The sequence below is a fragment of the Nicotiana tabacum genome, chromosome 10 (assembly GCF_000715075.1).
Source record: "Nicotiana tabacum cultivar K326 chromosome 10, ASM71507v2, whole genome shotgun sequence".
Taxonomy (NCBI): Eukaryota; Viridiplantae; Streptophyta; class Magnoliopsida; order Solanales; family Solanaceae; genus Nicotiana; species Nicotiana tabacum.
In genome coordinates, this window is record NC_134089.1 from 17241273 (window position 1) to 17258164 (window position 16892).

At 37.4% G+C, this 16892-nt stretch overlaps 2 protein-coding genes and 1 non-coding gene across 9 annotated transcripts; all 3 read right to left on the reverse strand.

The window, feature by feature from the left end:
- Positions 1-635: 635 nt before the first annotated feature.
- On the reverse strand, positions 636-3210 carry LOC107821954 (pentatricopeptide repeat-containing protein At3g09650, chloroplastic-like). Its single transcript, XM_016648438.2, has one exon. It carries the CDS (start codon positions 2567-2569, stop codon positions 848-850), a length of 1722 nt encoding a protein of 573 aa, XP_016503924.2. The 5' UTR covers positions 2570-3210; the 3' UTR covers positions 636-847.
- A 2429-nt stretch (positions 3211-5639) lies between these two features.
- On the reverse strand, positions 5640-15880 carry LOC107821932 (E3 ubiquitin-protein ligase UPL4). 7 transcript variants are annotated; one of them, XM_075222637.1, is made up of 18 exons: positions 15784-15880; positions 13830-14458; positions 13614-13724; positions 13400-13516; positions 13146-13304; positions 12885-13046; positions 11047-11199; positions 10838-10956; positions 9633-10749; positions 9423-9518; positions 7995-9221; positions 7695-7919; positions 7508-7612; positions 6725-6805; positions 6568-6636; positions 6356-6484; positions 6155-6238; positions 5640-6055 (listed from the first exon to the last, which is right to left on the reverse strand). In XM_075222637.1, exons 2-18 carry the CDS (start codon positions 14424-14426, stop codon positions 5990-5992), a joined length of 4617 nt encoding a protein of 1538 aa, XP_075078738.1. In that variant the 5' UTR covers positions 14427-14458; positions 15784-15880; the 3' UTR covers positions 5640-5989. The 7 variants fall into 7 exon arrangements, with proteins under 7 accessions (XP_075078738.1, XP_016503904.1, XP_016503890.1 ...); XM_016648418.2 differs by having other exon boundaries at positions 7995-9224; XM_016648404.2 differs by having other exon boundaries at positions 7995-9224; positions 15473-15818.
- Positions 6923-7110, reverse strand: LOC142165670 (U2 spliceosomal RNA). Its single transcript, XR_012696321.1, has one exon. It is a non-coding gene; the product is annotated as a U2 spliceosomal RNA (small nuclear RNA).
- Positions 15881-16892: the final 1012 nt, after the last annotated feature.

Here is a 16892-nt window from a genome sequence, read left to right on the forward strand (position 1 = left end):
GTTGTTTGGTTGGGAAATAAGTTATCCCAGACTAGTTATCTAGGGATTGTTATCCCACTCTCATAGAAATAAATATAGCACTACAATCCCGGGATAACTAATACCGTGATTAGTTATACTGCGATTTTATCCTAATTAAATGTGGGATAAACTCATCTCAAATTTAATCTCGGGATTAATTATCCCTTATCCCTCGTACCAAACGGGCCCTAAGGGTGTAGTTGCAGCACAAGCTAAAACAAGAATAACATTTTGCTAAATGAAACAAGAACCATATGATGCAAGGTTATACTCGAGTGGTAGAATTCTTTTTTTGGTTTGCCACTCGGTGTCAGATACTTGCTTTGAGCCCGGATGAATTTGGATTTGCACCACGTACGATTCATTAAAGAGAAAGTGCTCTCTACCAGGATCTTTTAGATTCCCTGGTCTCGAACCTGAGACCTTTTGTTAAAGGTAGAAGGAACTTATTCATCCCACCATAATTCTTAACGGTGAGAGACAGAAGTCTTGAACATGAATAGGTACGGTAACTGGAACTCTTGTAATTGTATACACCTCACGAAGTTTGGTAGCACATAAAAGTACTAATTACCACAACTACTAGTACTACTATGCCTTCGTCCCAAACAAGCTGAGGACATAAAAGTATAATTGCTCTTTATCAAAGATGGAATACAGTATGGTTAATTCAGGGCTTCATCACATTAAAGTCCTGCTTTCCAACTATACTAGAATTGAGTAGAAAGCTGTATCAGATTATTCAAATGTATAAACATAACAAACTTTCAGATCTATATTCAAGTATAATATCTATGTTCTATAAGCTGATCCATTTCACCTTCACTTACTCCGATCCATATTCTTCGTCAATTACTGAATCAAGACGCCACTCACTTCCATAATAGGAGTTGGGCAATCCCAACCAGAACTTGAACGCCTCAGCTGCTCGTTTTCGCTCCTTTCTCCTGTCCTGTCTAGCTTGCGATGCATGCTTGCTGGTAAACATCCTCGAGTGCATCTCAACGTAGATCCTAGTAAACTTAGTCTTATTTGGTGGTATCCCATGTTGCTCCATGCAGGCAACAATCTCCAAAGCTTTCTTGAAGAAAGCTGCCCTAACACATATATCTGCCAAAGTATCTAACAGTCCTTCATCAGGTTCCAATGGTGGAAGACCTGAAGAAGGATTAGACTCCTCTCCTGTTCCCATCCCGCACCTCTGCCTTATCTCATTCCAAAGCAAAAGCGCTTCCCCCGGCTTCCTAGCCAAAGCAATTCCATTTGCAAGACTCCCATAAGTAGCCACATTCGGGTAGATTCCGTTTTCTTTCATCCTCTCAATCACACTCTTTGCTTCCTCAACCTTTCCAAGCTTAGAGTATACATCAACCAACATGTTCCAAGCGACCAAATCAACCTTAACTCGAGGGTCTTTAAGCATCTCGTCAAATACCTTATTAGCTAGCTTCGTCTGACCAGACGAAGCAAAGGCTTTCATCAAAGTGGTGTAACTTACTTTGGTCGGAGCAATACCTCTCGCTCGCATCTCATTGAAGTAAGAGAGAGCTCCTGCACTATCATCGACCAATATACATCCATCAATAATTGTGTTATAGGAAACCACATCAGGCTCTATTCCAGTATCAAACATCTCCTTAATCAGCTCTTCAGCTTTGTCAATCTGCAGTTGCTGGCAATATCCCTTGATTAGAACATTATAAGTGACTCTATTAGCAGGCACGCCAATTCTGGCCATCTCGGCGAGTACCTCCCGTGCCCTATCCATTGAACCTTGCTTCACAAACGCAGTAATAACCGTTGTGTAAGTGACATGGTCCGGGTGGCTCTCACTATCGCCTAAATGCCTCATAGCCTCGAGCATCCTCACCATATCTGTAACACGGCCTGCATTCATATAACCTTTCATTAAAGTCGTATACATCCTAGAATTCGGTTCAAATACTCGAGACAACTCCAGTGGCTCATTATCTCTTGAACTAACAGAATTCGGAAGCAACTTTTCAAACACATCTGTGTCACTCAAACACGGCTTTTCCTCATTGGCCTCTCTTAGAATCTTGCAAAGATCCCTCCTCCCTTCCCTCATTGCTTGAACCACTTTTTCAGCAGTTACCAAATCACCAAAACCAACATACGCAGCAACTAGAGACTGAAACGTCGACATACACAATGGAATTCCCTTCTCAACTATCCTTTCCAATACAAACACAAGCAAATCCTTCCTATCAGCTCTTGCACAAAGCTTAATCATCACATTGTAAGTCAAAACATCAGGCTCACAATCAAACTCATTCATCTCATCAAATAACTCCAAGAACCTATTTTTATCACCAATATTAGCACAAGCATTTAACACAGCATTATACGCAGCCGTATCCGGCTTCGACAACTTAACAACGGCAGGATCAGAAAACCTTCTAACCCTTTTAGTAACAGCACTAAAAATCTTTATAGCTTCCATTGGACTATCATCACCTAAAGAAGCAAGTTTACTAACAACAGAACTCCAAGCTTTAACATGCGGAAGATAACCTGATTTTAACATAGACTTAACAATAGAAGATGCATAAAGAACATGTCCACCTTTAGCTGCAGCACTAGCAAGAAGACCAAGGGAATTAGCATCAAGACGGTGGAGCTGCCGCTCGTGGCGGAGGCGTTGGATAATGGACTGAGCACGGCGGAGACTGACAGTGGAATTTTGATAAGATAATTGAGAAACTAAACGGCTAAGGCAAGTGGGGTTAGGTAGTTGTTGTTGATCAAGATTCTTGGTGTAGTATAACCAAGCTTCATCAGTTTTCCTTTGCTGTAGAAGGGTCAAAAGGGTATTATCAGGGGAAGATAAAAATGAGTTCTTGGAAGGTATTAAGGAAGTGGGGTTTGAGGAATTTGAAGTTGGTTGTGGTCGAAATGAGCTTGTAGCTTTACAAGTAAAGTGGAAAGAAAGATTTTTGTGGGAGAAAGGAAATGGAGAAGATGGTGAAGTGGGGGAGGGTGAAGGGGGGTGGGGGGTAGTAGAGTTGTCATGAATTCTTGAACATTTGGGAAAGAAGAGGAGAAAGGGGGAAGGAGCAGTGTTTAAAATTGGGGGAATGGTGATAAGGTGGTGTGAGATATTTGTTTTATTTTTTGAGGGGTTAAAAGGGGTTTTTGGGTGGAGAAGGGATGAACTACGTCAGGATATTCCCTTCCTCTTGTTTTGGCAATCATTTATTGGGTGGCTCTTGTACTTTCCTCCTTTTCTTGATTTCTTTTCTTACAAGTTTCTATTAAAAAAAGGATACTTTTTTAACTGGAGTTTGTCTAGATTATGACACTTGTTTGGACTATCAAGGTCGACTACTAGCATATTTGGTCTAAGCTTTTTTCTTCGCCAAAACTACTTTTTTTGTCAAAAATATTTTTTTTCTTCAAAGTTAACGTGTTTAACCAAGCTTTTTGAAGGAAAAAAAAAAATACTTGAGTAGAAATAGAAATAGTTTTTGAGAAGTAGAAAAAAGTAGCTTCTCCCCATAAACACTTTTGAGAAAAATACACTTAGAAACACCTTTTAACAGCTTGTTCAAATATTAATTGCTGCTCAAAAATATTTTTCAAATTAATTATCCAAATACAAATTGCTTCTCACTAAAAGTACTTTTTTTAAAAGCACTTTTAAGAAAAATACTTCTCAAAATAAGCAGATTTTTCCAATTTGGCCATACAGGCTATAAATGAAAGTGTGGCCTACGTGATGTAAGAATAAATAAGAAACAGTTCGTTGGAACTCTTTTACAAGCAAAAAAGACAGCTCGATTCACAAAGTATCTCGCGTTCATGCATGATACAGGGAAGTATATTTCTATTTCTTTTTTATTTTACATTTCTTAGAAACCACAACAAAGTAAAATTTCATGGATCAAATGGATGTGATATAAAGTAAGAGCTATATTTTAGTTAAATATTTCTTTATGATTTTATTCGCTTAATCAAAATTTTAATTGATTATGTTGAAAAATTATTGGAGAAGGAATGTAAGATACATTTTAATTAAATATTTTTTTATGATTTTATTCGTTTAATCAAATTTTTAATTGATTATGTTGAAACACTACGGGAGAAGTAGAAGGAATGTTTTGGGGAAAGTTTTATAATATATTTATTTGTAAGACTCACTTTCATGATATATCTAAGCTTTGAAATTACATCAAATATTCCAAAAATATTACTCTATACCTCCAAATCTTCCAAATATTCTGAAACATACCACAAGATTCTAATTTGAAATACAATTCAAACCAAACATACCACACGATTCTAATTTGAAATACAATCCAAACCAAACATACCACAATATTCTAATTTGGAATGTAATATTCAAACTAAATATACTACAATATTCTAATTTGGAATGCAATATCCAAACCAAACATATCGTATTATTCTAATGGAGAATACAATATTCAAACTAAATATATCATAATATTCTAATTTGGAATACAATATCAAACCATACATACTATATTAATCTAATTTAGAATACAGTATTCAAACCAAACATATAATAAGTATACATGGTAAAATAAATTTAAAAAGTAGGTATACAGGAAAAAATACATATTTTAATTGTATATGGTATTAACTGTCGTTTTCAGTAGGCAAACCACGTAGATCTCCCGATTTGGGTAGTACATGCGGCTTACGGTCTAAAGTCGATTCTGTAACAAATTAGACAACTCTAACCCCTGAAAGAAATATGTTGTTACTGTTGAAGAATTGCATATGTCAAGTTTCTATAATTTGGTACCCATAGTTGTCACAGAATTGTTTTGTTGGAAATAGATGGAATCCAATTGAAGAAAGAGGAATCAGAATAAAGATTTTTGACCCTCCATTTCCTTTAAGCCATAATCACTACAAAATCAATGGTAATGAAAGAGTTTAGATCCATCCTCTTATGACCAAATCAATAACAACAACAACAAATCCAGTCTGATCCCAACATGTGGGGTCTGGGGAAGGTAGTTTGTATGCAGACCTTACCCCTATCTAATGCAGGTAGAAAGGTTGTTTCCAATAAACCCCCAGTTCAAGAAGGGCAAGAAGAGGAAGAGGGAAGCAAGGAAGGAAGAAAGATGAATATGACCAAATCAAAACTATTTAAAAAAAAAAAGGCAGCCCAGTGCACTAAGTTTCCGCTACGTGCGAGGTGCGGAGAAGGGTTTATTGTACGCAGTCTTACCCTACATTTCTACAAGAAGTTGTTTCCGCTACTCGAACCCGTAACCTTCTGGTCACGTGCCAGCAACTTTACCAATTACGCCAAGGCTCCCCTTCTAAATCAATACTACTTATTACGGTTAGTAAAAAGAAAGCTAAGTTTAGTATCAGAACCAAGTAAAGTTTCCTACATAAGAAGTGTTGAAGGGAGCTTCTATTTGGTTGTGGTTTTGGCCTTCAGACCAAAGTAAATTTTCTTGTCCAACCAGTTGCAATAAAAATCTTGCAATTTGGTTCAAGTTCATTTCAGGAGATACATTGCTAATATACTTCCATCACGCTGTAACCTCAAGAACAGAAAAGAACGAAACGAAACAAAATAAGAGAGTAAATTAACCTATTTCACTTTCATCTTCCATCAAACTGACCTTAGGTGGAATATATAATCTGCAACTGTTTCCTGTACATAGTTTATATGTACCAAAAACTAACTGAACCAAGCTTTAAAAAAACCCCAAGAACTTTTCACTGTACAATTCACCTTTAAGAACTGGACTAACTACTTTATTATACTACTTAACCATTGATTTACACAACCACCAAGTTTTAGTCAGTGCAGCAGCAGTAATCAGCTCCTTGTTCAACTCCACAACCAACGACCCGCTACCGTGATTCTTCTCCTATGTCACCAATTTACCCAGCCGCCACCTACTCTGAACTATATATTCACAAGCTATGTACCTGATTGACCAAGACAGCGAACCTATGAAAGGTAGAATGAGCCTTGTCCTTCAGTTATGGCATATAACAGTTTTTCCTTCATTTTCTCCTGCAAAATTTAGAGAGAATAAACAAAGTTATTTGTTTTGCCAAATAATATTAAACAAAAGAGACCTCACACAAGGCAGTGAAAGAGAAAGGACTCGACTTTTGAAGAGTAAGGTGGTAGCTTCAGATAATTGGCACATGTCATCACACTAGGCAGGTCAGCATCAACCCAACCACTGCAAGTCTGCGACAAACCAAAAGAGCTTGACATTAGAGCAGGAAGTAACAAAGTATAATACGAATATCTTCCTCTTGTCAATTGGACTATATTATGCACTCAGGAAATCTACATTGTACAGACCTTCCGAACAATTGTTAACTTTGGGCTTAGAGATGCCAGACCCCCTGGGGGCAGTCTAGGTGCACCAGTCACAAACTGCAGGAATGCTCTCTGTTGTTTGCTGTCAAACTCCCTCATAATTTCGAGTAACTGCAATTTTCCAGGAGATCAATTGTCAAAATAAGCAATTGGTTCCATGAATAAAATCTGAAAAGATAAGAAATGATACAAACATTTACAACTGGAGGACTGCTAGCAGTGTACCCGTGGTCAAACTTGATGTGATCCAGAAGCTCATTGGACTGCACAAAAGAATGATAATCAATGAAAATGTAACAGGAAATTGAGCTTTTAAGGTATATCAATAGCTGCTTGGGAAGCAAAACTTACGTTCCAAAATCCACACTCTCCGCACAACAGTCGCTCTAATTCATCCTCTGTGAATATTTGAAGATGTTTGATGGGGAACACCTGAGGAACAGACAACATTTAAGAGGACTGATATTGGACTGCTATAGAGAGGGCGAAGACTTTAAAGAAAAAAATGAGTAACATGTGAACTACTTTTAGAGTTCTTTTCTTTTTTTGGAGGGGTGCGCCAGGCCCGTGCAGTAGTGCAATGCATGGGCGACGCGCGAGAGCCCAAGTAGCAAGCTACCTTAATGGACACTCCCCCTTAAAAAATTGAGTTAATATCATGTGGGTTGATGACCCACATATTAGATATTACACTGATAAGAACAGATCCAACCAAATCTTATGGCAATATAAGATATGTGGGGTAACTGATTTTCTCATTTAATTTGATGAAGCAGCTCCAAAATGCTGCCATTTCAATAAGAAAAAACAGTGTCATAGTATTTCAAATGCAGATGAGATTGCACAATCTTTAAAATACATAATTTTCTGGATAGTTCCGTTACATGAAAGCTAATATCTAAATACTTTAACTGGCTTGCTAGTGTTCATGCGCCGGATGACACATACTTCAAAAGACCAGCAAATCTTAAAATGTGATGAAAACATACATGGGATTTCTTACAAATTTCTGGTGTTACCACTTCCAGAGAGTAATTAACAAATCATTCAACTGATTTTCCCCTGATGCAAACTATAGTTGCAGATCTATAACAAGAAGAGATTATACTTAAAGATCGTTTGGTTGACACAGACCTGATCAAAGCCTGACTTGAATGCTCCAATTTGTCTTGATATCCCAGAATTTAAAGAAGCATCCACAATGAGTGAAACATATTCCTCTAAATTAGACATGTCAACCTAGAAAGCAAGTCATCAACTTCAATGATTAGCCAGTTAGAATCTCATAAAATATCAGGCATCAACTTGTAGAGTGCCTAACCATTTTTGCATCGGATGCAGAATTAAAGACATAATCTGGATATCCAGGAAGAGTATAGTCAAGGCAAAGATCATCAATTTTCGTATTCCGGAAATTAAGTTCAAGGTCTAATGATGGTTTTCCCTCAGATTCCAGATGTCTTTTTCTTTCAATAAGAGCCTGAAATTCTAGGAGAGCCCCACCAAGTTCGGGGTCAAATGACTGGATGTCATATACCGTGAGTTCCTACAAAAAGAAGAGAACATAAGGAAAACTCACGAACTAGAACTAACATAGTGGCCTATTAAAAATGGAGCATACCCTCCCAAGAACAAGTTTGTAAAATGCTTTGGATAAAGGAAGATCCAAAACCCTGCCATCTTGGAGAGCCTTTGCAACTATCTGCCCCAGAAGCACAAACTTTTTCAGCACTTCAGAGAACTCTAGGCCACTTGACGAACGGGATAAAGGGGACCATGGGCGAGGGAAGAGACCAAAAGAAGAGAAGAGCATTCCAGATTCCTCCTCTACACTCACGGTTCCACTAGCCATGCGATCACCTCTCCACATCCCTAGCCCAATCTTCTGGAACTCATGACTGACCAAGGTAAAAAATTCCAAGGTTGGTCCAAGACCAGTACCGACCTCATCAGTATATTCCACCTCAATGACAACCTTCTGATCGGCATGGAGGTCCATCATCTGTGTTGCAGAATCCAAAATTCTATTTCGATGAACTAAGATTTTTTTCCGGCGAAGGCCACTATTGTTTTGATGCCTACCGCTCATACCCCCTGCCATATTATGAGATGACGGTTCAGGTTGGATTGGTGGCTGACCAAATGCAGCCAGGCGGAAATACTTGCATCTTGCCTCGAAACCAAACAAAAAGGGGCATGAATTAACCAACTGTCCACACCAAGGTGGCATGCCACCTACGGAAACAGAAAAAGGATTCCTCATTTGCAGTTCTAGTTTCTCTGTCAATTTAGTGTTTGCAAATTCATTCTGAGGGAGATCAGAATTTGTGACCTTTATATCACCAAAATCGGTGGTCTTCCCTTCTGCAAAAGCGTATATTTTCCTACGAGACATGAGATGAAAACTGAACCTGTTCAGGCCTTCCAAGCTTTTCAGAAGAAATAAGATGTCATAAGTTGGACTTGATTTCTCAAGATCAACCATTTCAGAGCCAAACATGCTAGAGAAAAATGGGGTGTACTGCCACCATGTTATAGGTTTCTCAGATGGAGTAGAATCTACGACGTGTTTGCCACTCTGAGCACATCCTGGTTTATGTCTCACAAATCTTCTGTAGATCACCCTGTGTACGTGACTCCACATGCTTGAATTAGTAATGATGTCATTCCCTGCTTTAATCTGCTGCTGGAGTACAGTTTGATATAGGGTCAACTTCTGGTTCAACTGCTGTCCCTCCAAGTAGAATATCAATTTTGGTGCAACATCTTCATCATCAGAACATCCAGTACACTCTAAACTTGTGCTACTATCATCTTCAGACGAACAAAGTTTTCCTTTCTCCAAAGACTCCTTCAAGGCAACATTGGAACATAACATCAGGGATATGTCAGAATGCAGAGTACGTTGATTTGACATAGCCAATAAGATTCCGCGGCTATTTATACCACAATACAGAATCACTTACACATTGCAAAGAAAAAATTGAGGACATGCTAAAAGTACATAAGAAATAACTTGTTAAAACTATTACCAAAGGAAAAAACTTACTGCATTAATATTTGAAATATCCATTGAATCACTCTTTGTTTTTTCTATATCCATAGTTTCCACTTCAACAGATAGTTGTAAGTTACCCTTCACCTCCTGAGAGAAAACCGTAAGAATCTTGAATGAAGGAAGCTCATTACCATTAAATAAAAGGTATAAATGTAACAGATTGAGAAGCAATTATTACAAATAAAATTTTGATAAACAAACCTGTGTTTCATGGGCATTGGTGGATGTGGTGTCCAATTCCATGGGTCCTGGACTTTTGCCTTGAGACGTGCTTGCATCTTGTGATGAACGAGACGATGACTCTTCCTCTATAGCCAGAGTGGGAGGTTTCAACTTCTCACTTTTCCTTTTACTCACTTTTGGCCACAAGTATCCCTCAATTGTTTCCAAAGGCGAAAAAGGATCTACATTCACAACACCCTCTGTATAATCTCCAAGTGACGACTCCCCGTCTCCCTTCACAAAGTGGACCTTCAGACAAGGATATGAAGTACAACGCCCATATGGGACAGTAGCATACGAGTTTCGTAGCTTAGACGCATGACTCAAGATGACTGGGAAGTTTTCCACAGAGGAAAGTGCACTGTGCAATCTCTTTATCAGTGCAAGAAAGGCGGAGTCTTCCGGAGGACAGACTGAGTTATACAAAAGTAATCTACCAAACAGCGCAAATCTCTTTTCTACAATATACAGCTGATCTACTGAACCATCACCATCTACCTTTTGTCCCAAGTATTGGCCATTGGAAAGGTAATTCACGAGAGACTTTACAACTCCACTTTCAATGAACTCAAACGTGGAAACGGCACCATTTCCGTTTAACTCTGACATAATTTGATGCAAAACAGGGTAAAAGTCTTCTTTCTCTTGAAGAGGAGCAATGCTGCTACTAGCTTTATGGACCAGATCAGTTAACGCAGAAGATAGAGTCTTCAGCTTCTGTAGAACATCGGTTATTCCTAATTCAGGATTCATTGAGTCTGTTGCAAAGTAATTGGTCCTGATATGCCTAGCAAGATTTTGAACAGTTTCTTTCTCTATCTTGCAGGTCCTTGCTTCGGGTCCTGTTGGAGACTCAGAAGCAAAACAAAGACATTTTATTGCAGCACATGGTACTGATCCTTGGCAGGTTTCATCTGAAAATAGAAACTGCGAACATTTTTCCGGTGAAAGAAGTGCATCAACAGCAAAGAGAACACCTTCCTTCACAAATGAGTTCAAGAAAACATGAGAGAGCTTCTCTAGAAGCTTATCAACAATCTGAAGGGCTAGTATCAGAACATGAGGATCTTTGCGAGTAAAAACTCCAGCTAAGAAGCTGCAAGATACAGATAAGTCAATATAGCCTAATAGAAAGAAGATATTAAGATTTTGCTAAAAGCATGGAGTAAATGAAACCATCTCACCTTGAAATATTAGTATTTTGAAGAAATTCGAGCATGTCAGATTTGCTGAAATAAACTAACTTATTGATAACAGATAGACAGCCGTAACAAGCATATAAATTTACACCAGAATTGACCACCTGTTTGATGATTAAAAAAAAAGTTAGTTAAAGAAAGAATGACAAAAACTAGAGCAAACTAATTTAGATACCACAACTAAGAGAAACCACCTGGATTAACACAGGAAATAAATCAAAGCCAAATTTCTGCAGAAGATCAGGGTGATTGATGAGGAAGTGTTCTTTGTCTGCAGCTAGTTGGATATTCTGCTCTCTGGATATGGGAGGAAGAAGTTCGTTTAACAACTTGAGAACTTCGTCTACCTGAGGAAGACAATAGAACACTATTGCTTCAGCAGTCATCACATGTAGAGACATAACCATCTGACAAGATATGAGCCAAGACACTGACATTTCAATAATTGACATCCTAAACTTATATATAGCTACCAAAAGACAAGAAACACTTCAAATTAATGCTTCCCAATAGGTAGAATTGCTACAACCCCATAAAGGAAGAAAGTAATGGAACATCTGCTGATATTTTTTTAATATCTGCTGATATTAAACAAACCTAAATGAAAAGAAGTTACTTGATTGACAGACAAAGTTCAGCACTATTTCATCAAAATTGAGCAGGGGCACAAAATGTTGAACTCCTGATGATCCCACCACTGTATGCTAGCTGTTTGTTTCAGCGATCAGACGCATGATTTACAATGTTTTTATGTGAAAAGATCCAGATGACTCCTATTCAAACAACAACGAAGAACCCAGTGTATTTCCATAAATGGGGTCTGGGATGACTCCTATTCAAACGTTGAAGTGATTTTACCTTTTTGGTTTTCAGCCACCTTTCAACCATTATCTTTTTCCTATTTCCCTCTCCTAAAATCTAAGACTAAAAGGTATAAAATGCTAATTCTCTCAATTAGCATAGTATGGAGGAAGAGAAATAGGAGACCTTTTGAATGGAAAGAGCTTGATTTTGTACATCTGAGAAATAGCCTCCCGTTTTTAATGTCTTTTTAGTACACCCATGAGGTTCCTAATTCTATAGACGATGGATGTCTTTCATAGAGAATCATATCTTTCTGCCGATTCTCTACTTTTGGCATACCTCTTGTATATAGGAGCTTTCCCAGTATCAATAAAATCATTGTTACTTGATAAAAAATCAAGACTTGCATATCAAATTTATGGTGGTATTCCTCTACTCCAAGATTGCAAGTCAAGACTTGCACATCAAATTTATGGGGATATTCCTCTACACTCCCTTTTATTAATTCATACTACTCTTCTTCCTTCTCTTTCTAACAAAGAAGCAGTCCTTTAAACCCTAACCTAACCATAGCTCTTAGCTTTCATAAACTTGGTTAACTATGCAGTTGTCCAAGATCATACACTTGAATAATATTAAATTTTCATCATGATAGCATCACTCTTCCACATTCTATCTGTTCCAACAAGAACACCCAGCAGCTCCTCTAATAGCAATCCATGAGTTCATACTAAAACAGAATGAAGCCATGACGGATCACTTATTTTCCACATAAAAGAGTAGACATTGATATCACTCAAAAACTACAGTGCAACCTAATTGGTCCCCCTCTTTTTCAACTTGACAGGTAAAATCCGAGCAAGCGCCTGTGAATGAGTCAACAGATAAAGCACAAAAACCATGCTCGACCAAACGAATATTACTTTGATATCTTTCCTCAAACTCCCAGGCAACAGAGAATTATCTGGTCAAAGTTACCAACAATCTTTGAGAAACCAAAAGTTTAACTGGTTTAATGACTACTAGACGTAAGTAGATAACATACCAAGAACTATGATTAATAAAAAATTCTTTCACATGACAACTCCCTGTTGCTTCTTTTTTTTCTTTGTGATCAAATCTATGCTACAATTCCCTTTTCATATGTATAGCTGCGAAATAGAATTTCATTTAAAATAACATAATAATCAACAATTAAAAGAATAAGGACACTATATAAGGCTAAGACCTGATTATAATGCCCATCAACCGTCAGAGTAGAAGGCCCCCCATGTGAGAAGTCATAAGTGGATAAAATGTCCTTTGATATGCGGCTGATGTTAAGTTCAAAGAGAGTCCTGACAGCCACAATAGATCCAGCAGCCAGTTTGACAAGTAACCCAATTAAACCCTAACATGGGAAAAAATTACTTCTAAACCAAGACAATGAAGAATGTAGACAAGGGATATTCATATCTGATGACTGCAACTAAAACAAACAACAGCTTACAACATAAACTGATTGGCAAACTGTTGTTCGACAATTCAATTCTATGAGATGTGTGGCTTGATGAACCAGACCGTGTTTACAGAGTTCATCCAACATATCGGAAGAGCGACATACTTGCTCCACTATTCTAATTAAGCAAGTGGCTACACTCTCAACAAGCTGAAAGATGAAGAAACCATTTCAATGTTATAAAATTGTAACACTAAATACTTAACATGAATCAGTACAGGAACAGCTCTTGGAACAAATTATACCTGTCTATCCTCGTATAGAAGAAGATTACACAAAATGGGAACCGCCTCCATCAAAGGTGACGGACATTCAGAGGGAAGCTTTTTACAAATATTTACTACAGTTGAGAGTGCCTTTCTCTGCAACAGATAAATAAAAACAAAGAGAAGAAGATCAACTTCTCAACCTTCAATTCATCAGTTTATCAATAGCAGATTCTTAATGTTATTGTTTTACCTGCACACTTGTAGAAAAGAAATCAATATAACTTAAAATAGCCATGATAGCCCCAGATTGCAAACACACAATCGGCTGGTCATGGGAAATTTTCTCCAGTGCTTGCAAACACTATATTGAAGAAGAAAAAATCAACCACAGGAATCCACCTAAAAAGCTTTCTACTATTTACTTTAGTACAAAGAAGATAAATTATTGATAAACCACTTGGCACACCTGTTCGGCCACATCCAAGTACTCAATGGCCATTAACCTTTGACAAAGGGCAGGAACTGCGTCATGTCTAACTAGGTAGGCCGAAGAACGAGGATGAATTTCACACAAATAAGTCATTGCCCTGATAGCTAATAGCATTATATCAGGATTGCTCTCATGTCTAGCCAATCTTACAAGAATGGGAGAAAATGAATCTGCCATTAAGTTTGAGATCGAACTATCAGGAGAAAAAGATAACAATTCACATAGCTCGGTAAGAGCAGCCAACAGCGCTGATTCGTTAGATAATTCCTTGCTCAAACTTGACAAAATTCCTTTGAATTTGCCCTGATTGTCCAGCGATTGCCGCCTGTAATAGTCCCTGAAGCTATTATCAGATTCACAAGATCCATAAGCAGAGTCCTTTCCACCTTCACTTGACCCTGAACTTGACGATGATGTGTCCACATCGCCATTGCGGCTTTCGTGTATAGAACTCATTGTAGTATGAACCACTGAATTAGAGGTACTTGGCCTGAATTCTGTGGAGCTACAGGCTCGCTTATCGGCAGGCAGTTCATCAACAGTTTCAGTTCTTTTCTGCCCCCGGTTTCCCATTAAACAACACCAAGCCAGTTCTATATGCAGTCCTGTCAATATTATTATAAGCACTTCTCTCTTAACAACCCATAATCATTCTCAAGTGCACCAAACATCAACAGATCTACTTTTTTCAGCCATCTAAACAAAAAATTTGGATAAAAATTTCTAACAAGCAAAACAGATATAGAGGACTCATAAGGCCAATTTATCCTTGTATAAATAGCACAAGTTGTGGATATAATCCACTCATTGATTAATCCATGGAAACAAAATTTTGGACTTCTCTAGTTATGGAATTACAAAATATGTCACAACAAATTAACCAGTAACAAGGAGAACCTCCCAAACGAAGTCATCATAGTGTTATATGTTGATCATTTAGTAGAACAAACAGACAGTACATGCTTATAGCAATAGAGTGAGTTTATGTAATGCGCACTGACGGGGCAGAGGCGGAGTCAGGATTTCAAGCTTATGGGTTCGAGATTCTAATCGTTTTAAGTTATTGGGATTTTTAAGACAAATACGAGGTTCGAACCAAAACTAGGAAACCCGCTCCCGGCACTCTAGCTCCGCTTGAGTGACGGTATAAAGATATTTATAGGATCAGGTTCTTTAAGGTAATTATAGGTAACTAACATGCTATAATAGGTTAAATTTCACTGATACATGTAAAAGAATCTCTAAAAAGTCACTGTATATAACTTTAATCCATTACAGTAGAACAACATATCAACGTTAAAACACTAAAATTAGCAACAACAAAAAATGCACTCTTTCGACCAAAAAGCCTCCAAAAAAAAAAAAAAAGACACCCCAGAAAAAGTCCAAGTGATTTAAGCAAATACATACACACACACACACACATACATCATACATACATAGTTTCTGCAATTTGAAGGAGGTGATCAGCTTAAAGCAATAGGCAAAAGCACAAAGTATGCAATTTCTGTCGGATAAATAGCCTTTACCCAGATGATTAAAAAGTGCAAAAAGATGAAAATTACACGACCCATAATCACTTTTCAACCAAAAAAATAGAAAAATTAATTCTTGGGTACCTAAGGCGGTGGAGTTTAATTGATCTTTTCTTTTCTTTTCTTTTCTTTTTAATTACTTCCCCTTTTATCTTCTCCTTCTTCACAAATTCTGCGTTGAATATTTACACATACAACACCAAGTTCAGTGTGTGTGTGTGCGTGTTTAAATATATACAATGGAAAAATAAAGGATGATGATGTTTGATGATAGATAATGATGAAAAACAGAGTAGCGAAAAGGGGGTGGGGGTGGGGGTGGGGGGGTTGAGTGTTAATTATAGGAAGAATGAAATTCTAAGAGGAAACACATTGTATGAGATTAAGGTATCTACACTAGAAACTATCAAGGTCGATGCAGCTTCACCATCAAAAGGTAACACGTGATAGACTACATGGAATTTTGATCATATACAAATATATGTCAACCATAGAGAGCTGTGTAGGAAGATAATTGTTATTCTTAAACAAAAGTTTGGGCGAAGTCCAACAATAATCATTTTTAAGCCCGTTATTTAAAATATATTCACAATTTATAATGTATTTAAATACTAGTCAATTCACCCAAACTTTAGGACTAAGTATCATGAATTTAAAAATTCAGGACTCTAAGTCCTGAATTTTTGAACGGATAATTTGAAATTCAGGACTATGTGTCTTGAATTGCTGAACTACTAATTTAAAATCCACGACATACTATTCGAACTTCTCGATACAATTTTTGAACTTCGGGACACGATGTCTTGAAGTTTGAACTTTGAGGTTTAAATTTTAGGACGTCGTGTCCAGAAGTTTGAGCGAAATTGGCTAATCTTTAAATACATTGTAAACTGTTGATATATTTTAAACAACATACTTAAAAGTGGCTACGTAGTGTCATTTCCACCAAAAGTTTCGGGTTCTAGTCCAACAACATACTTAAAAGTGGCTACGTAGGCCATGCAATTCGAATTTAGATGAAGTGTACAAATTATTAGTTCTAGGATTGCTATTTAAAAAATAGGGGGCTTGACACAAAAGGGATTTTTCGAGTGGTCTTAGCGGAATGTCACCAAAATTGGCGATATTTAGAAAATGACCTTAGATCCGCACAAACTTTTTAGGGGTTTCTCTACCACATTAAATTGTTCATCGAAGTCTACCGGATTGTCATACCTTTGCTCTTGAAGATTTCTCTGCCAATCCAGTATAGTTGATGCTATTATTACTCTACCGATTTATTAAGTTGTTCATTGAAGTCTACCGGATTGTCATACTTCTGTCAAGCAGGAATTTCTCTACCAGGTCTGTAGAGTTGATGTTATATTTTGTTTATCTATTTGTTAAGTTGTTCATCGAAGTCAACCAGATTGACATATTTTTTCTGGGTTGTTTTAATATGGTGCTCTTTCAATTTGCACCTTTAATTTCAATCAAATCACCCCAAATTTGCTCCAATACCAAC

Excerpts from the sequence above, each read along its gene's own strand:
- LOC107821954 (XM_016648438.2), bottom strand. The coding sequence starts at position 2,569 with ATGTTAAAATCAGGTTATCTTCCGCATGTTAAAGCTTGGAGTTCTGTT.
- LOC107821932 (XM_016648418.2), bottom strand. The coding sequence starts at position 14,426 with ATGGGAAACCGGGGGCAGAAAAGAACTGAAACTGTTGATGAACTGCCT. Across the intron at positions 13,725-13,829 it reads ACTTGGATGTGGCCGAACAG|TGTTTGCAAGCACTGGAGAA; the intron begins GTGTGCCAAGTG and ends TCTTCAATATAG. Across the intron at positions 7,613-7,694 it reads CTGCATCCGATGCAAAAATG|GTTGACATGTCTAATTTAGA; the intron begins GTTAGGCACTCT and ends CTTGCTTTCTAG.